The sequence below is a fragment of the Gorilla gorilla genome, chromosome 9 (genome assembly GCF_029281585.2).
Source record: "Gorilla gorilla gorilla isolate KB3781 chromosome 9, NHGRI_mGorGor1-v2.1_pri, whole genome shotgun sequence".
NCBI lineage: Eukaryota > Metazoa > Chordata > Mammalia > Primates > Hominidae > Gorilla > Gorilla gorilla.
The window spans coordinates 111,234,257-111,258,539 of record NC_073233.2 but is presented as its reverse complement, the minus strand read 5'-3'; the positions used below and the strand labels follow the sequence as shown (position 1 = coordinate 111,258,539).

The 24,283-nt window shown below is 35.8% G+C and overlaps 1 protein-coding gene across 2 annotated transcripts in view; it reads right to left on the bottom strand.

The window, feature by feature from the left end:
* DYNC2H1 (dynein cytoplasmic 2 heavy chain 1) overlaps positions 1-24,283 on the bottom strand; it is a 371,095-nt gene that overhangs the window by 115,993 nt on the left and 230,819 nt on the right. For both annotated transcript variants that reach the window (XM_031016281.3, XM_031016282.3), the window contains one exon: positions 4,879-4,995. In XM_031016281.3, coding sequence (XP_030872141.3) covers positions 4,879-4,995 — 117 coding nt within the window. The remainder of the gene's footprint in view (positions 1-4,878; positions 4,996-24,283) is intronic.

Genomic DNA, 24,283 nt, shown 5'->3' with positions numbered 1-24,283 from the left:
TTAAGAAAAACAGGTTGGAAAAGTTTCTTGGAACTGTAGTATTACTAAGGCATCTCGTGCAAAATAACAGGATAAAAATCAAGCTAAACCTAGGCCAGCTGTCAGTATACTTAAATGAAATACCTATATTATATTATATTATATTATATTATATTATATTATATTATATTATATTATTTATTTATTTTGAGACAGAGTCTTGCTCTGTTGCCCAGGCTGGAGTGCAGTGGTACAATCTTGGCTCACTGCAACCTCTGTCTCCCGGGTTCAGGTGATTCTCCTGTCTCAGCCTCCCAAGTAGCTGGGACTACAGGTGTGCGCCACCATGCCTGGCTAATTTTTGTATTTTTAGTAGAGATGGGGTTTCACCATGCTGGCCAGGTTCAAGACCAACTCCTGTGGTCCTGAACTCCTGACCTCAGGTGATCCTCCCACTTCGGCCTCCCAAAGTGCTGGGATTATAGGCGTGAGCCACTGTGCCCAGCCACCTATTATATCAAAGAGTAGATATACAAAGATTAAATTGGGAACAAGGATGTTTAGCAACTTTGTAGCACTCTATTTGGTCAACTAAGCCAAGTCAAAGAAAACATAGGGACAGAAAGCTGAAACTTGATTAATTGAATTGGTCTGAAACGTGACATTGAGAAGAGCTAAAAGGAATATCTGGGATTATATCAACAGTTGTAAAAAGTGGGAAAAATATTTCATATATCCTGATTGAGCTAATAATTAAAAACAAACACACAAACCAAATAGTCTTGTAAATACTGAAACAATGGAATTCTATATGGCCAGAAGCAAGGACAGAAAAGCAAGGCAAGATTAAACTTCAGTGGTTTCACATTGAGAGAAGTGGTTACATCAAGATCCTATAGCTAAAAAAAAAAAAAAAAAAAAAAAAAAAAAAAAATTAATATATTTAAGAAGCAGGAATGTCTATATTTATTATTGATCCCTCATTTAGCAGAAATCATTGTTTTTGTTTTCCTAAATGGTTTAAGAGCTTCAATTTTTCAGCATCTTCAACTACTTCCTCAACTGGATCTTTCTCATTAGCCTAAAACCAACCTAATACTTACTTTCCCTCTCTAAGATAAAAACACATTGGGCCCTGTATCTTGATCACCTTATTTCACTACTCTCCTTTATAAGCACATTTTAAAAAAGAATTGTCTAGATACATTGACTCTACCTCCTCATCTCATATCTCTAGTCAGCCTTTAAATCTAACTTCCAGTCTTCTTATTCCACCTAAACTTTTCTTGTCAAGGTCACCAGTGACCACTTCTATTCTGAATATCCAGTGGTCAATTCTGTCCTCGTTTTGTTTAACCTCTCAGAAGCTATTCGGCCTAGTTAACAATTTCATTCCTAACTAAAGATTCCTCAAGGTTTCTATGGTAACACAGTCTTCAGTTCTTTTTTCGTTTTTTGTTTTTGTTTTTGTTTGTTTCCCTATAATAACTCTAAATTTTTTTCTCATAATAACTCTAAATTTTGACATTACTCAAGGGCACCCACTGCTCTTCATCTGCTCTGCCACCGTAATGTAAGCTGCCATCTGCTCTTACCTGGACTACTGCAGGAGCTTCCTGAATGTTCTCCTTACTTTCTCACCATCTTCTACACAACAGCTTTCTTCAAAAACTTTTTGAAATTGTAAACTAGATCATACCCACTCTACCTATAACTTCCATGGTTTCCCATTGCACTTGGAATAAAATTCCTTCCCCTGTCTTAGTCTGTTCTGGTTGCTATAACAAAACACCATAAACTAGGTGGCTTATAAACAACAGAAATGTATTTCTCACAGTTCTGGAGTCTGAGAAGTCTAAGATCAAGACACCAGCAGATTCTGTATTTGGTGAGCACCTGCTTCCTGATTCACAGATGGCCGTCTTTTTGATGTGTCCTCACGTGGAGGAAGGGGTGGGATCTCTCTGGAACCTCTTTAATAAGAGCACTAATCCCATTTGTGAGGGCTCTATTCTTATGCCCTAATCATACCTCCCAAAGACCCCATCTACAAATACCATCACTTTGAGAGTTAAGACTTCAACATACGAATTTCAAGAGGGAAACAAACATTCAGATCATAGCATCCCCTTACCTCATCTACTCTATCCTTTAGTCTCTATACTCCAATCACAATGACATCCTTTCAGTTTTATTGAATGCGCCAAACATTTTCTCTTCTCTGGGAATTTGTGTATGCTGTCACCTTGGCTTGAAATAGTCTTCCCCTCCAACTCTGTCTGGCTAGCTTCTCATTGCTTATATCTTGGATTCAATTTCACTTCTCAAACAAGATACTCCCTAACTATCCAGGCCAAAATAGGTCTTCTCCCTTATTATAACACCACTTGTGCTTTCCACCCACAGCATTTGCAATAATTTGTAATAATATATTTATTTATTTACTTGCTTCATCTTTTAATATCTCTCTTATGAACTAACTGTAAACTCCACAAGGTAGGTACCATGACTATTCTGTCCACAAGTATCTCTACATAGTCCCTAGCATAAAAATCACTGAAACACATTACGTACTCATTAAAATATTCCGAATGAATGACAGACCAATAATATTATGATATAAATAATAATAATTTGCTTGAAAAAGGGTAAAATGAATGATCATATATTATAAATGACCATTCATAATAAAAGTACCTTCGATAAATGTTAAATGAATAGTTAAAAGAGAGTGCTTACATATGACAGAGACTATTATAAAAGCTTTACATATATTAATGCATTTAATCCTCATGAGTACTATCATTGCTGGTGATGATAGTAAGTAATGATAGTAAGTACTATCATTATATCCATTTTACAGAAAAGTTGAGTAACTTTCCTAAGCTATACAATTAGAAAGTTCTAGAACTGAAATTTGAACCCCACCGGTCTGGCTCTGGAAGTCCCATTTTTATCTCTGTTATATAAGTGAAGAGAATTCAAAATATTTAACTGCATTATTAATTAATTAGCATTCAAAATCATAATTTTATTTTAGGGGAAATTATGATTTCCCCTAAAATAGTAATTTCTCCTAAAATGAAACCTTTGAGCAACATATTCTATAATTTGTCCTTCTGGCCACATACTTCGATGTTCCTATGATATTGTACTCTACCCGGATTCTACACTGTTACCTTTGTATGTAGGAATCAGGTAATTAGGGGGTGTGTTGTGGCAGAAATCCAACATCAGAGAACTAGTAATGGGCTATATCTACATTCCAGATGGGAGTTTGGGCTGGGCGTGGTGGCTCACGCCTGTAATCCCAGCACTATGGGAGGCTGAGGCAGGTGGATCACCTGAGGTCAGGAGTTCAAGACCACTTAGCTAATATGGTAAAAACGCATCTCTACTAAAAATACAAAATTAGCTGGGTGCCGTAGTGTGCGCCTGTAGTCCCAGCTACTCGGGTGGCTAAGGCAGGAGAATCACTTGAACCTGGGAGGCAGAGGCTGCAGTGAGCCGAGATCGTGCCATTGCCTTCCAACCTTGGTGACAGAGTGAGACTCCATCTCAAAAAAAAAAAAAAGTAAAAAAAAAAAAGAAAATGAGGGTTTGGGGAAAGGCAGAGAATACAGTGAGTTTCTAATCTTGAGTTGGGTCACAGGAGGCAAATAATCTACATGTAAGCCTTTGAAGTCATTCGTATAGTCTTCTTTACGTAATAATCGAAAAAAATTTTCTCAGAATTACAAAGAAGGTATGTATGTGTGCTGGCAGTGAGGGAGAGAGACTAGCCATAAAATCAGATGTGCCTGATGAAGAGAAGCAGTTAGTGCAAGGAAGTCTAAACGACATATCCAAGTAAACTTTGCACAGATGGAAGAGTCAACTGTGGGAACTTTAAGAAGTGCAAAACTTCAAAGAATGTAGTTTAAAGAAAAGTGACTTAGTAGAAGACTGCACACTTAGCAATATGAGCTGTCCTTGCAACTTCATTAATGATCACTAAAACTACAAAATCACATCAACGGATTTCTTATAAAAAACAGAGATATAAGTTGTGCTTTAAGGTTAAATCAAATGTGGAGCAAAAACAACATGGACTTTGCAAATTCAGAAGTAGGCAGAGAAAATTATAGGGGACTAAGGTGCCAAAACTACAGAGTAGACTCTAATCTTCCCCCAAACTCTGGAAATTGAGTCAAACAAGTTAACCTGTATTTCACAGAGAAGGAAACTTTCCAACAAATACCTGGATTATGTCTCCAAAATGTAAGATGAGATCTTTGCAATAATTAAGGTTACTTTTGCCATTGGTTTTCTGTTTAATAAGAGGTGAACTTAGTCAATTATGCAAATTATTCCATTTTCATATTATTACTAAGTAAAAACTGAAAATAATCACACATTATTCTCAGAATAAATAGCTATATTACATAATAATATATATACATATGAATACCTACATGGTTGTACTATGTATATACATTTTAAGAACTGCATGAATTGGGAAAATCATTAGAAAATACAAAACTGCCAATGTCACTTAAAAAAAAGTTGGAAACTGGGCTCAGAAACTGTTACAAGAAGCATAGCCCTGAGAGGAAGAAAATTATCAAACATCAAGACAAGGAATGAACTGCTAAAGGGAAGATCTGAAATTATGTGAATTTGATTACTTATTTAAAGATAAGGAAAGATCTATTTCATAAAAGAGAGAGTAAAAAATACTAACTTTGATGTGCATTGGTATGAAGAAAGGAGGTCATGGGCCATGACTTCACAGTTAGGAACCTGTGCAATGTGATTACTTGTATGACTCAGGCAGAAATGGGGAGCACATGGTTACGATGCTGGAAAAAAGGACAGGGAGAAAAAGCAAAAGAATCAGAAGAATATTCCACTACTAACCTGGTTTAGTTTCTTCCAGAGATTGAGGACAGGAGAAAGTTCATTAGACCAGATTTCTCTATCAAATTTGGAACCAGCTGTTATGGATCTGCCCAAAATCCTCAACTGTGAAATCACCTGAATAAAAAAATAATAAGTATCAACAAATAAAAAGAACTTCAGCCGAACAGGAAGAAAGAACATAGGTACAAAAACAGACATTTTGTTTTATAAAAATAGAGACCAAAAATGTTGTCAACAGTTTATAATCTTATTATCTCTCTTCAATTGGCTTAATATTTTACTGTTTTATTTAAGCAGTTTAAAAAACAAAAGAACTTAAAGTTGGGGAAAACCGATTTTTAAGTTGTATACTATAATGGCTTGTATTTGAAAGATACTTCATTTGTTGTTGTTATTTGGATTTTTCTGAGACAGGGTCTCGCTCAGTCACCCAGGCCAGAGTGCAATAGCGCAATGATAGCTCACTGCAGCTTCAAATCCCTGGGCTCAAGCGATCCTCCCATCTCAGCCTCCCTACTAGCTGGGATTACAGGTGTGTGCCACCATGCCCAGCTAATTTTATTTTTGGTAGAGACCATGTCTCAGTATGTTGTCCAGGCCAGTCTTGAACTCCTGGGCTCAAGCGATCCTCCCACTTCGGCCTCCCAAAATGCTGGGATTATAGACGTGAGCCACCAGTCCTGGCATAAAGCTGCCTCTTTATCCAGAAAGCTCTAATTACTCATAATTAATAAGCACTCAGTGTCTCTATTTGTTCATTTCTGAAATCTGGAATTGTTCTGATTTAAATTTCATAATCTCAAAATGCTGACAAAGATAGTTTCCTTAAAAATATGAAATGACTGGAAAAAGAATAGAATAAACCCTATAAAATGGTAAAGCAATGATAATTACTGGTTGATAAGTTATTTATAAATGTTTTAATGCTCTACATTAACTTTAAGTTGTAATTTCAATGTTTCCTCTACATACAAGGCTCCAGTGAAAAAAGTACGGGTCAATCAATTCAAACAAGGCAAGGTAAATATTCCCTATTTAGGGCTTTCACTTCTATAATGTCCTTATTATCAGTTTCTTTATCATTATTCTCATCAAAACCAATTCACTCACTTTTTTTCTAAAATAATACTTAATGATTCCCATTTTAAGAACATTAATGAATCTTATTAATCATTTGTTAATGATCGAGAATATTACTAACTATGCTAAATATTAGGTTACAGATAATGTGATATATGTGTGTTTATATATATAAAATCAATGATGTATATATTGTTTTTCATATTATACCTAAATATTAAAATTGTGCTATCTCACTGTTTGTCTAAAATAAACAAAATAAATCCAAAAAACCAGATATATCTTCCTAAGTCAGTATTTTAAACTTCAACATTTGCAGCATGTTGACTACTTCTGTTTTTACTTTGGGAGAAATGTGATTTGTTTTTCCTTTTGTAACATATTGAACTATATTTCATATTTTGTTAGGTTCTTACATTAGTAAAGTTCATAACAAAATCAGGGCCATAAATCTTTCAGAATGAATGTAGGATTTAACTGTTAAACGTCAATAATCATGCTGTTAAACTCAAGTTACTTCCAGAGTGTTTGACTGATTCTCTAGTCTTAAAAAACTGTGATTCAGTGTTTGATTTTTTTTGTTTTTCTGATAAATTATTTTCATTTGCTCTAGCTGAACCCTACCATAGCACCTAATTTATCAGCTTTGCTACACTACAAAACACAACTAGTTGGTAGTCAGAAGAAGTGCTATTTTAACTCAAGTTTTGCTGTCACTTATTCGTGTTTTAAATTTGTCAAACATGACAGAAAACAAATAAGAATGCAAAGAGATGTCTAAAGGAAAAAGAGTGCAAATTTTTTTGTGCATGATGTTAAAATCTGTTTTAAGAATAAAATGTACACCAACCAAAAAAAGATGTCTTCTGTCCAAGAAAAATAACATGTGAGGATTTCTTTTCAAATAATACTGTCATAATTTTTAAAGAACAGACAGTAATAAGAAAGGGAGTTCAAATATATAAAAAAAACATTTTTATTAATGAGGACAGGGCTATAACTTGTATCTATGAACTGTCTGTTTTTATGAAATCTACCACATATATTTATCTTTTTATAAAGCATAGATAATAAAATATCTATTTTTCATATTTTAAACCAGTTAAATATAATTTTTTCAGAATATTACTTTAAAATGGTATCAAAAGGGATAAAATTTAATTCATTAACAACATATTTACATCAATTCTTCTACTTTCTACCCATAATTAACAGCATGAATTATGCTACTGGCATGCTGTGGGAGATCTATAAGAATTGCAAAGGAGCCAGGCACAGTGGTTCACACCTGCAATCCTAGCAACTCAGGAGGCTGAGGTCGGGGGATCACTTGAGGCTAAGAGTTTGAGACTAGCCTGGGCAACATATTGGGACCTCTTCTCTTAAAAAATTTTAAAAATACATTAGTCAGGTATGGTGGTGTGCACCTGTAACTACTGGGGAGGCTGAGTTGGAAGGACTGCTTGAGCCCAGGAATTCCAAGCTGCAGTGTGCTATCATCATGCCACTGTACTCAAGTCTACATGACAAAGCAAGACCCCATCTCTAAAAAATAAAAAATAATTTAGAAAACAAACTTTTAAAATGAAGAAATTGTAGGAAACCCACTCCTATTTCACCTGTTCTCGTTTCAAAGACCAGTGAGAGACATTTCAGGAACACCTACGTTTCCTGAGCAATTGGTATGTTTTATTGTAAGACACTAAATCTTATACATAATTGTATTTTCCTTTGGATATCATGAAGCACCCCAAATGATTTCTGATCAAACAATACCAACTTTATAGAAACACAAAGTACAAGCTTTTTTGTTTTGTCCTATTTGGCATAAACTGTTTCCTTAGTTTTATTTTATTCTCCCATCCTAATTTTCTCTTACACTAATTTCCTCAACTACTGATTTTATCCTAGTAAATTATTTACATTTTTGTTAGTCACTGCCAGTAATTCTTTTTTGGAATAAGAAGGAATATAAACACTCATTCTCATTTTATAGATGTCAAAGAAATTAAATAATTTACATTTTTGTTACAGGGAATATGGCAGACTAGATTTCTGGAGAAAATTTTATGATAAAGCACATTTCAAAATTATGAATAAGCAAGAACATCATCAACTAATGACTTAAAATTTATGACAGAATTGTCAAGGAAAATAAGGAAAATCTTAAATGCTAAAGCCAAAAGAGAAAAAATACAAACACATAAAATAATAAATAAGAGTTTTAAAACATGGAGAAGAAAATTAAAACTCTTAATATATGCCTATTCAGAGTTATTACTATATGAAGAGCTAATAAAAGGAGACAGAGGCAATTTTTAAAAAGAAACTTTCTGTGAATTTTCCAGAACTGATGAAAGACAATACTTCTCGTATTTAGAAAAGTCAAAGAATCCCAACCAGAATAAATGAAATCATCTGGTACTGCACAATGTAATTGGAGAACATTGAGGAAAAAAAAAAAAAGATCTTACAAGAAGCTAGAAATAATAGATTATTCCAAACAAACACTTCCCAACTGCAACAATGGAAGGCAAAACATGTTGACAAAAAGACTGTCAACCTAGAATTGTTATAAATTTAGCAAAATTATTTTTTGAGAAAATATAAAATATGAGTTTTTTTGAGACAAAACTGAGAGTGCACTATCAATAGAGCTTCACTATTTAAACCATGGACATTAGCTAGAAGAAAATCATCAAAAAAAAGTCTAATAAGTAAAAAGGAATGGTAAACAAAGAAAATGTTTAAGAAATTTATAAATCTATTGAAGTATGATCCCAATATACAACAGAAATAAAACACTGAAAAACAATCATATTTAAGTTGGGATAAAGTGACCAGAGTTACAGCATTCTAAATCACCATATTGTATGGAAGGATGGCACATTAAAATTTAGTATAACCATTGTGGGGAAAAATAAGTATAGAATAAATTTTCCAAAACAGAAAAAAACCCAGAATTTTTTTAAAAAAGGGAAAATGAATCTAAAAGAACGCAAACAAGGATAGAGTAGAAGGCCCTTGGTCACAAAAAACAGCAGGCCAAACAGCAGGCTAAACAGGAGATTTTTTTTTTTTTTTTTTTTTTTTTTTTTTTGAGACAGAGTCTGGCTCTGTCACCCAGGCTGGAGTACGGTGGTGCGATCTCAGCTCATCGCAACCTCCAACTCCCTGGTTCAAGTGATTCCCCTGCCTCAGCCTCCCAAGTAGCTGGGATTACAGTCATGCGCCACCATGCCCAGGTAATTTTTGTATTTTTAATAGGGACAGGGTTTCCTCATGTTGGCCAGGATGGTCTTGATCCCCTGACCTCGTGATCCGCCTGCCTCAGCCTCCCAAAGTGCTGGGATTACAGGTGTGAGCCACCGCACCTGACCCAAAGAGATTTTTAAAAAATGATATTAATGAATCCAAATAAATCAATAATTGCAGTAATTGATTACTTTAAAACAACTGCTTAAACATTACTTAAAAACAACAGCTAAAAATATGTTTATATGTTAATAGTTAAACATATGTATATATATTTAAAAGTGGGCACCTAAAACATAAGGACATTCAAAGTTAAAAGGTAATAGAATGAAAAAGGTAACCCTTTTTTAGTAAACCTCAACAAAATTTAAAGCAAAAAGTATTACAGGGAAAAAAGCATCACTATCTATTGACATAATTCTAAGTATCTTTATATATAGATACTTTGTCATTAAAAGTAATGGCAAAAACCGCAATTACTTTTGCACCAACCTAATACTTAAAAACACAGATGTTGTAGATAATAAAATTACCAGAAGATACAGAGAAATAAAAATCTAGTATTATGTAGGACAGTTAATGTGGGTTTCTCAGCAATTGGTAGATCACATACAGAACACATACAGAAAATTTGAACACAATCAACAAGCATGACCTAAGGGACATATAATACATCCAATATCTGGAGAACAGACAATCATTTTTTGTAAAACAAATTTAAGTTTCGGGATACATGTGCAGAACATGCAGGTTTGTTACATAGGAAAATGTGTGCCATGGTGGTTTGCTGCACCTATCAACGCATTACCTAGGTATTAAGCCCGGATGCATTAGCCATTTATCCTGATGCTCTCCTTCCCCCCAGTCCTGACAGGCCCTGTGTGTGTTGTTCCTCTCCCTGTGTCCATGTGTTCTCATTGATCAACTCCCACTTATGAAGGAGAATATATGGTATTTGGTTCTCTGTTCCTGTGTTAGTTTGCTGAGGATGATGACTTCTAGTTTCATCCATGTCCCTGCAAAGGACATGATCTCATTTCTTTTTATGGCTGTATAGTATTTCACGGTGTACATGTACAACATTTTCTTTACCCAGTCTATCATTGATGGGCATTCGGTTGATTCCATGTCTCTGCTATTGTGAACAGTGCTACAGTAAATATATTCATGCATGTATCTTTATAATGGAATGATTTATTATCCTTTGGGTATATACCCAGTTATGGGATTGCTAGGTCGAATGGTATTTCTGGTGCTAGATCTTTGAGGAATCGCCACACTGTCTTCCACAAGGGTCAAACTAATTTACATTTTCACCAACAGTGTAAAAGCAAGAACATTCTTTCAAGCACACAGAGAACATTTAAGAACATCAGCCACATATTAGGCCATAAAGCTAGTCTTAGCAAATTTAAGAGTTGATATCACACAGATCATATCTGACAACAATGTAATTGTTAGAAATTGTAAATGTTACCAAAATTAACCCCCTACACTTGGAAATACGAAAACACATTTCTAAATAACTCAAGGTCAAGTAAGTAATTTTAATAAAAATTTAAAATACTGTGTTCATGAAAACCCACATATCAAAATTTATAGAATAGTGAATGGGCAGTTAATGAGATTCTGGAGGAAAATTATAGTAGCAAATCTTATGTTAAAAAGAAGCAATGCTAAAAATTAAGTAAAACTTATAAATTACACAGTTAAGAATAGAGATGAAAGTTATATATAACAATAAGAGGAAACAAAATTAAAATAGAAAACAGACACAAAAGAGATCAGAGTTTTTAAAAAGCCAAAAGTTGGTTCACTGAAAAGACTAATAAAATTAAGAGATTTCTTACCAGATTAAATGGTAGATAGCTAATGGTAAAATTAAAAATGGAAAAATTTTATTTTAAAATTCTACTTTTAAAGGAAATTACAGATACAGAAAATACTAAAAGATGCCATGAGATTATTTTAAACTTTATACCATAAAAAGTTGCAAATTTGGCTAATAGAGAAATTCTTAGGAATATGTAAATTAATAAAACAATCTCAAGAATGGTGGAGTTTTTCTAAGTGGGGCTATAGTTGGTCAAAAAATTAAATTAGAAGTTAAAAATACTATCTCAAAGTAAATTTCAGGCACCAATATTACATGTTAAGTTCTATTAGCATTCTTTAAAACAAATAATTTTTGCACTTACTTTTTCAGAGACTAGAAAAATGAGGCAACATTTTCCAAATAATGTTACAAAGGCTAGTAAAAATTTAATACCAAATAAAATGTAAATTCAAAGACCAGTCTTACTCCTGAACACAGATTCAAGTAAAGAAATAAACATCAAACATTTTTAAAAAAATATACAGGATGACACTGAATATATGGTTCAATCATAGAAACTATATTTCATCACATAAATTAAGGAGAAAAAATATATAATCTTCTCAGTATTTAGAGGAAACACAGACAATAAAATTAATCAATAAATTCTTAACAAATTACCCCTAGCAAACTTAGCAAAGATTTGGAAGATTGTTATAATAATAGCCTTCGATAAATGATGCGTTCCTGCAATCACATCCTTTGCAATGTAATGTTCTTCTCCTCCCATATCAAGAGATATCTACTTCTCCCTCATCTTGAATCTGGACTGGATTTGCTTTGACTAACAGAATACGGCAAAAACAACATGTAATTTACAAAGCCTAGACTTCAAAAGGACATGCAGTTTACTTTCCGGACTTAACCCTGATATACCATGCTATCATCTGGTAGACAAAAGGCCACATCAAGAATCAAGTCACCCTAGCTAATAGCCAGCACCGTCTACAAACATGAGTAAGGACATTTTGAACCTTCCAGCCCAGTCAACTCTCCAAATAAAGGCAACCTTACATGTAAGCTTAAGTGAAACTAAAAAGGAATAATCCAGCCAACCCACAGAATCATTTAAAAATCAGAAAACATTATTACTTCAAGTCACTAAGTTTTGGGATAGTTTGCTGTAAAGTGAAGACTAAGGGAAGCACTGGGAATATTAGAAAACTTCTTTAATTTATGGACTAAATGTCCATAAATATGGACTTAATTTATGGACTAAAATCCATCTGTTGAGGCCCTAACTCCCATTATGGCTGTGTTTGGAGAAGTGGCCTCCGAGGAGGTAATTAAGGGTAAATGAGGTCATAGGGGTTCGGGGCCTGATCTGATAGGATTTGAGTCCCTGGAAGAGGAGACACTGGAGACCTCACTCATTCACTCTCTGTGCACATGTACAAAGGAAAGGACATGTGAGGACCCAGAAAGAAGGCAGCTGTCTACAAGCCTGGAAGAGCAGCCTCACCAGAAATTGAGTATGCTGTACCCTGATTTCAGACTTCTAGCCCCCAAAACTGTGAGAAAATAAATTTCTGTTGTTTAAGCCACTCAATTTGTGGTATTTTGTTATAGCAGGCCAAGCCAACTAATACAACCTGATAAATGGTATCTATAAAATGAAGCAAATATCATAATAATGTTAAAAACCATTCCCTTTAAACTCATAGCAAGGTAAGGATGCCGACTATCACTACGTTTATTCAACACTGCACATAAGGATCTACCTATCCCAAGAAGACAAATAAAGACAATTAAATGTCTAAGAATTATAAAGGAAAAACACTAAATCATCAGTTTTCTCAGATATTATAATTTGCAGAAAAAACAATTTATAATACTTTTTATATTTACAATATGTATCTTCTGTTTTTGAAATGAATAGAAATTCATTAAACAATATTGTATTTTTAACTTCAGCCCAAATATTCTATTTTAATGATTTGGGGGCCTCAAAAATATACTTAGGCAATATTCTCATCACCCCTTAATAGTTTCATGCTCCCTGTGCATGCTTGGCCATGTACAATGATGATGTTCAACTGTGTCACCAAACACATCAAGATGTATCAAACCATATAAAATTTCCCTGCATACATAAAAATGCATACCCCCCCAAAACTACATACCAACATGTTAAAATGAGACAGGAGAATATGCAGTGGTTTATCTTTCTAATGTTAACATATGCAGGATAAAGGGGGAGGCGGGAAAACTTTTCTTTGTATTTCTCATGTCTCTAAAATATATTTATGCCAGTCACACACAAGACCAAATTGTAATTTATGTTGGTGATTTGTGAGATGAGATTCCACTCAAGATCAAAAGTGAAATGTACAGGCACCCTACCATGTTAAGAACTCACATCATCATTTTTCAAGGTAATATGACATGAAAAGCCTGGAAATAAATCTCAGAGGATCGGCTAGTTAGTGCAATTTTAACATAAGCAAATTGAGAATGAACCTGTCACTGAAGGATATTTATTATAAATTCATACTCACACAGTGAATATATCAGTTTTCAAATACTGAGCTATATTATTTGGAGTACTAGGCTGACACTTCATTATAAATCATATATATTCATATTTTGTGCGTAACTGGTTAATACTAAATAAGATCTGGTATTAATTACTATATGAAATGCTGTATCTGCCTTGAGATGATACTTTGTCGCACCCTGAATAATTAGTGGGTCTAACAATACTATCTACTGATAGTAAAAATATACTTTTGTTATCAAAATACAAATAAGACACACAGAACATATAAATGCGCTATATCATGTATATACACAACGAAATACATGTAAGACCTCATCTTTCCTAATACATTCATCTATTTATTTTTTAAAATAATATCTATTATATATCACATTTGAAAACAGTTTTGCAGTTAATTAAAAGATTAAACATATGCCTGTCATATAATCTAGCCATTCCACTACTAGGTATTCGGTCAAGGGAAATAAAAGAATATGTTCATATGAAGATATAAAATCAATGTTTAAATATTCACAGCAGCTTAACGTAGGAGCCTGCATTAATCCATTCTCATGCTGCTATAAAGAAATACCCGAGACTGGGTAATTTATAAAGGAAAGAGATTTAACTGACTCACAGTTCTGCATGACTGAGGAGGCCTCAGGAAACTTACAATCATGGTGGAAGGGGAAGCCAACATGTCCTTCTTCACATGGAGCAGGAGAGAGAAGTGCAGAGCAATGTGGGGGGAAAGCCCCTTATAAAACCATCAGATCTCGTGAGAACTCACTATCATGAGAACAGCCTGGGGGAAACTGCCTCCCATAATCTAATCACCTCCCATGAGGTCCCTCCCTTGACACATGGGGGATATGGGAACTAGAATTCAAGATGAGATTTGGGTGAGGGCACAGCCAAACCATATCAGAGCCCCAAAATGGAAACAAACTAAGATCTTCAATGACTAAATGAATACACAAATTGTGGTATATTCATAAAATGGAATACTATTTAGCAATAAAAAGGAAAAGCTCCTAATATACATAACATAGATGAATCTTATGATAATTACACTGAGTGAGAAAGAAGCCGTAAAGAAAACGGTACACTTAACTGTATTGTCCTTTTATATGAAACTCTAGACAATGCAAACTAATCTATACTGATAAAAAAGAAATCAGTGGTTGCCTGGGAATAGGGGACAAGAAAGAGGAGGGAGTGCTGAGAGAAAACTTTTGGGGGTAATGGGGATGTTCACTATCTTATTGTGGCGATAGCCTCAAAAGTATACGCATATTTCAAAAATTACCAAAACATACACACTAAATATGTGCTGTTTATTGAATGCTAATTAACCCCAATAAAGCTGTAAAAACTAAAAAAAGATAATTACTAAAACAATGTTAGGTAGTTTACAGAATTATCAGGAAAGTCAAAAATTGGGCTAGGGTCAGTTAAACACTGGTTATTCTGGTGGAAAAAGGAAAGGAAAACCTGATAGTGCCACTGAACACAGAAGCTATGGCTTTTCTATCACCTTTGCCTTCAGCTCTGGATGTTACCAGGAATTAGAATTTGCTAATTAGTGGTAAATAATAAACATTTTTCATCACCTCGAAAATTACCTCTTAGTACTTCGCAATCCCTCCCCCGTCTAATCTTTCCTCCCCTATCACTAGGCAATCACTGACTTCCTTTTTCTCAGTGTAGGTTAGTTTGCCACTGCCTTTCAAGAGAGCAAAGAAACTGCCTCTTTGATTCACTAGTTCCCTATTCAGAAACTGGGGTTGGTGCCTGGCATGACTGTTCTCTAACTGTGAGGGGGACTTGAAAAGTGGTTGCCATTTTCAACACTGCAGTAATAGGGGATGCTGCCTCCCACCCAAGACATTTTTGGAGAAAAGTGCTAACAGCTGTGTAAAAGAAAGTACTAAAAGGTGGGTGACAAGGTCAAGAACATACATGTAAATATCCACGACATTTTAAAAACTTTTAAATATTAATTTTACTATGAACATTTTCAAAGATACACAAAAACTGATTTTTATTATGAACATTTTCAAAGAAACCCAAAGATACCCATAATGTAGATTCAACAACTATCAACACTTTCCAGCATTTGCTTCATTCATCTCCCTCGTTTTTATTCCTTAAGCGTTTTAAAACAAATCCCAGACCACGTGTTATTTAATTCCTACATACTCAGTATGTATCTCTAAAGAAAAAAAAAAGATATAACTACTATAATGCCATTACTTCTCCCAAGAAACAAAAATTAATTGGCATCACATAATACCCAGTCCATATTTAAATTTCTCTGACAGTCTCAAAATTTGTTTTAATTGAATTATTTAAATCAGGATTCACAGAAAGGTCATAAATTGTTACGTATTATAAGTCTTATTAATATCGAGAAGTCCTTCTCGCTTGCTTCTTTTGCCTGCCATTAACCTATTGATTAAACTGAGTTGGTTATCTTGCAAACTGTCCCACATTCTGGTTCCAGTGTTGTCATTTAACTTGTTCTTTTATGCCTGTGTTTCCTGTTAATGGTAAATTAGTTCTAAAACTTGATTAGGTTCAGGTTTACTCTTTTTGAAAGAATACTTTTGGAAATTGTTCTTCATATTTCATCACATTAGGAGGCACATAGTGTCTGAATGCCTCCTCTTTGTGATGCAAAGATTGATCACAGGGTACAGGTGGTGACAGCTTATCCTCTTGCAAACACCCCCATCAACCTTCCATCTAATGGATTCAACCTTTGATAATAATTGTCTGAACCAATTATTTTATTAGAGTTTGTGAAATAATGATTTTTCAAATTCCATCATTCCTGCCATATTTATTATCTAGAATTATTCAATAAGGAAGAGTTTTATCAACTTTTCTTTTGTTATCTTGAAATATAATTCACAAAGGAAAGATAAGTACATAGTTCTTTCCCTTTAACTGCATTTTCAAAAAGACACTTCCATATCTTACTAAATAATAACCTAATAAAAGTTTGAAAATCAAGTCTATGATATTAGCAAATACATTATTTCTACATAAATATTAAAAAGGAAAAATGTAACATCATTATGTATATTACATAATGAAATAGACTGGTGATATCCTTCAGTCAACTTGCTTTTGTCTAACGGTCTTAGAACTCAAAATATGAAAAGTATTCAAATTCATATTTGCCTACAATTAGAAATCAGAAGTTATTACACTGTGTATAAAAGTACAAGTACATTATCTCTTTTTGCTGATGTTGCTATTGGCTAAGTTGTGGCTAAAAATATGCTCTTGAAATATGGGATAATATATTCAAATAGAGTATATCTGAGAAAAAATGGAAACTTAAGCTTTCCGATTTCAGAAATGAATTTACCAAGAACTTGTGACTTTTCTAATAACTGATGAAAAACCATTTGAGTCAGGATAACCACAGCTGCTGAATATGAGTAACCACAGCTGCTGGGTTCATAAAAGCCATTCGATGCAATTATGCTAAAATTATTACACTAGCAATTAATCTTCAAATCTTTGGCAATAGAAAAGTCATCATTACATTTTAAGAATAAATCTAACAGGTTTTTAAAATTTTGCCATGAAATTGCTATTGAAACTATGAAAAAATAATATAGTTCTGCAACTTCAAAGTATGTTTAGAAGAAAATAAGTGAATATGTAGCTAGCATGTAGAAATATGTAGCTCTTATACAAAAACATATATAACTTTTACAGAACTAAAGCTAATCAGAAATTTTATTAATAACAATTGCCTCCCCAAACCTGCTACCATTTTGAGCAACAGCATTAGCTACTGCAACTGTTTTCTAACATCTCTCTTTGCTTTAAGTCTTACTCCCCAGTAGTCTATTTTCTAGAAAACATACTCTGCCAGAGTAATCTATTTACTTCCATGGCTCACAACACTTATGACCTAGTCCACCTCCACCCCAGCTATCTCCGATCCTCATGTCCCACCACTCCCCTTCTCCCTCACTGTGCTTCAGCCACATCAGCCTCATTGCTGTTTTTCCAATAGAAAAAGCAGGAGTGGCTGAAGAACACATGGAAAGATGCATACTGTCTCCACAGCAATAAAAAATGTGAATCAAGATCACAATGAAGTACCATTTTAACCCACCAGACTGGCAACAATAAAGGCATCCCAAAATACCAAGTACTAGTAGGATTAAAAGGATGCAGATATTACATACTGTTCGCACAACAGTGAATTAGTACAACCACTAAAAACAATTTGACATAACAATTCTATTCCTAAGCATATACTGTAGAGAAACTCTTGAGCTTATGCAGTAGGGAGACATAGCCACAAACGTTCCTAGTGGCACTGTTTCAATAGCCAAAAAAAAAACTGGAGTAACCCAAATGTCCATCAATAGGAGAATGGATACACAAATTGTGTTATATTTACATAATGAAATATTGTACAATAACAATAAAGAATGAAACAACAGCCAAACCAACCACAATAATGAATCTCAGACAAAGCTGAAGGAAAAAAGCAAGTCCTAGGACATCCCTTGCAACACTGCTTTATAATGTTCGAAAAATAAGCAAAACAATATGTTTTTAGGCACAAATGCATGTGTGAGAGATTGAAAGAATGCATGCACGTAATAGAACTACTAAAAAATATGTAAAACCACAAAAAGAGTTTTAAACAAAACAGAATGGTGGGGACTTCAGCAGAATGGGAGGGGGACTGGATAGAAGAAAATCACATAAGTCGATGCAAGTTATGGTAATATCTTAATTCTTGGGTTAAGTTATTGGTTCATGGGTTTCATTATATCCTCACACTTGTAATGTTTTAATTACTCATTAATATATTAAAGTTACATATATTCTTTTATATATATTAAGTGTTATATTTTGAAATGACAGTAAAAATTCAAAATCAGAAGAATACACATAAATATACTAAGAAGTCTTACAAAAACAAAGCAGGTTAAGGAGAATAAGTGGAACTAAGTGTTGGGGGAGGTTGCTGTATTATACAAATGCTCAAAAACGGTCTGTTTGGTAAGGTAACATTCAGAGACCAGAAGGGAGTAATAGACTAAGCCATTCAGATACCTAGGGTATGAATGTTCCAGACAAAAGGAACAGAAGGTATGAAGGCTCCAAGGCAGAAGCTCAAGGGAAGTGTAGCAGGTGTGGCTGCAACAAAGTGAGCAAGAGGAAGATCAGAGAACAAAGGCAATGAGGGAGCAGAAGGCCTGAGCCTGGAGGATCTCATAAGCCTTTGTAATGAATGCATTTATTCTGAATTAGATGGGGAGTGACTGGAGGAAAAAACGACTATTCCTGTTACTGTCTATAGAATACGAAAATGTCTATCCTATTATTAGAATATTTTATTTCATGGATAAGAGTTGCACTGGTTTAAGACTATGAGGAAGTCAGCCCAGAGACTCAGTCTTATTTGCCTCTATCTAAAATCTCTACAGAAAGATTTCATGTTTATGTAAATGTTGATTCAAATGACTCTTAAAACATTTTTCTGAGTCACATAGGGTACTGACAAGATGCACCAAAGTCAAAAGGGTCTGCACCAAAGTTTCACAGTGTTTATCTCAAATTGCTCTAGAGATTCACTGACTCCTAAAAGTGACGGAGTAGTTTTGCTGAAGACTGTTCTAAGAACTGTACTTTATCATTTCCCTGAATTTATTAATTCCATAAATCACAGGTAGAAATTGTTGAAGTGTACAGTCTTAAATAAGATATGCAATAATATGACACTTCTCTTATAGCCATGAAACCAAATCACAAACTCAATATAGGAAAAGCACTTTTTGGGGAGATTTGTTTGTCTAAATGGAAGCACAAAACTGGCAGTTACCAAATTCCAGAAAGTCCTAAGTTCAAAACACTCATTTGAGGAAAACAAAGTTTTATTTTATTTTATTTTATTTATTGACAAGGTCTTGTTCTGTTGCCCAGACAGGAATGCAGTGGCATTGTGTCCAGAGGTGCTTTTGGAAGAGTGACGCCTTTTGTCCTCACTTCTCCTCATATGAATAGGAAGGATATAATTTCTGAGGCTCCCCACATCCTAGCTTCAGGAATAGCTTTTGTTAAGCCTGCTTGCCTGAGGGGGGATCCTAAAATTCCAGATAGTCTCCCCACCCCCAACGGGGCTTTGGGCAAAAATTATGTCTTTCTGATTGGTGGGCCTGGGTGCCTAAAGAAAGGAACAGAGTCCTGAAATTTATACTAGAAATCATTCTTATAGGAGAAACTAGAAAAGCACCAGAGACAGGGAGTGGTTTTTAGAAGTGGGACTAGCCTTGGAGAAGAGAGGTGGGAGCAAGTTTGTCTGACAGGCGTTAGGACCCAGGAGGCAAGGGTCAGGATATATAGGATAGATGGTCGAGTTGCGCTTGGGCGACTTAACTTTGAGAGCTCTGCTCATGGCTGCAGGGTCAACGAAACTTCTGTCGGGACCTCAGAGCTGAATGGCTTTCCTCTCTGTCGACCCTCGGCTCAGCCCGGAAGTACAGGAAAAGCAGAAGCTAATTCCAGGCAAACCAATGCTCCCAACTCCAAAGAGTCAGGGGTTGTTAGCCTTTTCCCAGAAAGCGTGATACCCATGTCTTTAGTCCAGTGGCTGTGCTAGTCACTTTTAACTGGCCGACGGGTGCCCAGTGTTTAGCCCCCAAATTCTAAGGAAAAACAGGACAGAATAGCAAGCAAAAGGGGTCCCATAGTACACACCACTTGGCAATATCCCAGACAAGCCCCCAAGATATGTCTGGAGTTGGTTCCTTCCAGTGGGTTCCTGGTCTCTCTGACTTCAAGAATGAAGCTGTGGAACTTTGCAGTGTTAACAGCTCTTAAAGGTGGCACAGTCCCGGCCGGGTGCAGTGGCTTTGGGAGGCCAAGTTGGGTGGATCACGAGGTCAGGAGGTTGAGACCATCCTGGCTAACATGGTGAAACCCCGTCTCTACTAAAAATACAAAAAAAATTAGCCGGGCATGGTGGCGGGCGCCTGTAGTCCCAGCTACTCAGGAGGCTGAGGCAGGAGAATCACTTGAACCTGGGAGGCGGAGCTTGCAGTGAGCCGAGATCACGCCACTGCACTCCAGCCTGGGCAAGAGAGCGAGCCTCCATCTCAAAAAAAAAAAAAAGGTGGCACAGACCCAAAGAGTGAGCTGCAGCAAGATTTATTGCGAAGAGCAAAAGAACAAAGGTTCCACAGCGTGGAAGGGGACTGGAGCAGCTTGCTGCTACTGGCTGGGGTGGCCAGCTTTTATTCCCTTATTTGTCCCCGCCCATGTCCTGCTGATTGGTCCATTTTACAGAGTGCTGATTGGTCCATTTTATAGGGTGCTGATTGGTCCATTTTACAGGGTGCTGATTGGTGCATTTTACCAACCTCTAGCTAGCTACAGAGTGCCAATTGGTGCCTTTTTACACAGCACTGATTGGTGCATTTTACAAACCTCTTGTAAGACAGAAAAGTTTTCCAAGTCCCTACTCAACCCAGGAAGTCCAGCTGGCTTCACCTCTCAGCATGATCACAGATCACTTCAGCCTTGACCTCCCAAGCTCAAGTGATCCTCCCACCTCAGCCTCCCAAGCATCTGAGACTATAGGCGCATGCCACCACACACAGCTAGTTTTTTAATTTTTTGTAGAGAAGGGGTCTCACTATGTTGCCCAGGTTGAAATAAAAATGTTTCAAAGAACTGAATTTCCGGAAATAGCCTACAATGGGGAGAACTGAAATAATTGAAGAAACCTTGGTTATACTGCAGAGCTTATTGTTTACAAGTGTACATACAACATTAGGAACTCAGTATCTAAGTTTGGAATCAATTATTTCTAAAGTTCGTTCCAAGAGTACTTTACTAAGTTTGTTAAATTCTGAACCTATAGTCAAATGAGAAATGTGACTCTATTTGGGCCAGATTTTAGAAAAGAATCAGATATACAGATTTGATGACATTTAGGATACCAAAATTAGCAATTCTTTACAGTTTCTTCTAAGTACAGATACTCCCAAAATTAAGGGTGCCTAAGAATTGCCCCAAAAGTTTGTAAAAAAATATAGATTCCAGAGCCCCACTTTGAGATAGTCTAATTTTACAGACCTGGGATAGAACTTAGGAATCTACCTTGTAAACTAACTTCCCAGATAATACTAAGTGGCCAACCACCCACACTGAGAGAAATTGCCCAGATTTCAATTTAACTGGAAAGGCAATTATGACAGTTTAAGGATTACTTTAAATAATCTCAATCTGCAACTGAGGATTTAATAACTGTTAAATTTTAAAAGGGGGGAAGGAAAGAAAAAAGCTGTTAAGTGATCTGAGTTTTGCTTTTACAATCTTATGGAAACAAATTCCAGGAAAGAGAAATAGAAAGCAAGAGAATTATTTGAGTAGTTTAGCACTTATGGATCTCCTGCCAAGATTTTGAATGAATCGATTCCATAAAGAAGTGAAGTATACAGATAGCAGCTGGGTGCTACAGTTAAATTTAACAGCATAGTTATGGGACACAGCAGCTTTCAAAATAATCAAGTAGACAGCCTTGTCACTTCTTTGACTGTATCACTCTGGCTTTAAAAAAAGTTTCCACCAATCATGTTAAAGCTTTGTGTTCCTCATTGATTTTATATACTTAATGCCCAAATTCTGCTTGGAGTTTTAAATCTCTAACCTTTGTAACTATTATAAGCTTTCTTAACCATTCATATGGTCATATTCACTTCTTTACAATTATAATTTGTTTTTTTATGCCATTATTTGTTTGTTCTTGGCAGAGTGAATCAACTGTTCTAGCAACTACCTCACCTCCACCAGCATCAATGGCCAGTGCAGCTATTACATTTTGAAACTGCTGGCCAGACAATAGTTACGAAAGCTGTACTAAAACATGGCCTCAGAATCCAAGAGTTTAATATACTACCATGAGTTTCAGATATCCAGGTACCAAGGTATTAAGATGAGCAACAAACACAAATTCTACTTAGTCTTTTAATCAATATTTACCATAAAATGTGACAGGCCTTTGAATAATACTGAAGAAATGAACAACTTCATTAAATACCAAATTACCTAATTATTTTTACCCAATATTTTACTTGCACATAAATAGTTTAGTCTAGCAATAAAGAAAGTTTACTGCTGTGAAGAATTACTGAGGATAGAAGCTAAAGATAAGGCTTCATAGGCAGATGACGTAACTGTAAAATATTGATTTTAATGTCAAGATTTTCTCAATGTCAAAATGTCACATTTTCTTAATTTTGCAAATCTTTTATTAATATATTTATCTATCATTCAGGCTTCCCTATCTGTAGAATGCAAAGAAAAAAAAATACATGTTTGTAATTAAGATTTGACTTTAGACAAGGGCAAAGCAAGATGACCAAATAGAACCCTCCAGCAATCATCCCCCATGCAGGAACACCAAATTAAACAACTATCAACACAAGAAAACACTATTATAAAAACAAAAAAATCAGGTATGCAATCACAGTATCTAACTTTAACATAATAACAAAGGGAGAGGCATTTAAAAGGGTAGGAAGGATAACCTAGGTAACCTTGCATTACCTACAACATTCCTCCTCCAAACCCAGGCGACATAGCACTGAGAATCTATGTGTTTGGAAGAGCAAGAGTGAAGTGAGTGTGGGATACTGCATTGGAACTCGGTGCTGCCCTATCATAGTGGAACACAACACTGGGCAGAATTCTGCCAGTGCTCACAGAGGGGGCAAACGGACCATCCCTGGGCCAGAGGGAAAGCATCCATCGCCAGGAGGAGAAAGCCAAGTCTCAGCCTACTTCAGCATCTATGGAATAAAGTGGCCTGGGCCTCTAATAAATTTGAGTGGCAGTTGGGCCACAGCAACTATAGTACTTGGGCAAGCCCCAGTGCTGCACTGGCATCAGAGACTGGGCTTGGAATGCAATCCAGCACGACGCTGGCTCCAGCGATGACAAGAGTACATGCATCGCCTCTCCCCCAACTCCAGGCAACACAGTGCAGAGACTCCTTCCACTTGTGGGAAAGAGAGGAAAGAATACAGAAGACTTTGTCTTGCAACTGAATACAAGCTCAGCCACAGTAAAATCCAAAAACCCAAAAAACAAGGAGAATCCTAAAGCCTTCAATTGCAGGTCTTTGCTCTTGAATGGTGTTTCTTGACCCACCCAGGGCCAGAAGGGAATCTACAACCCTGGTGGGATAAACTGACTCCCAGCAGAACTCACCACTTGATATGTGGCCTCCAGCCTTGAATAAACATCAGCAGCAGCCACATGGTGGTGGCCATGGGCCTTGGGTGACCCCTGGTGGAAGCTGCACTGATCTGGGAGGCCTCAGGCTTTCATGGTGTTCTAACGCAGTCAACTGTGCCGACCACAGGACTGTAGGTATCACCCCTCCCCCAACTCAAGGCAGCCAAGCATAAAGACCCCTTCCACTTGGGGGAAAGAATGGGAAGAGCAAGAGACTCTGCCTGGGAACTCAGGGAATTCTGTCTTACCTTGCCCAACTCCACCAAGGCTATATATCTAAGGGTCTGTAGGGGTCACAGCATACCTGGGTTAGGGCACCTGGTAATGCTAAAATGGCTGTAGTAGCTACAGGCTTTGGTAACAACACTCAATTATATTTGAAATCTTCAAAGTCCACTCAAGAAGGACAAGTACAAACAAGGCCATAA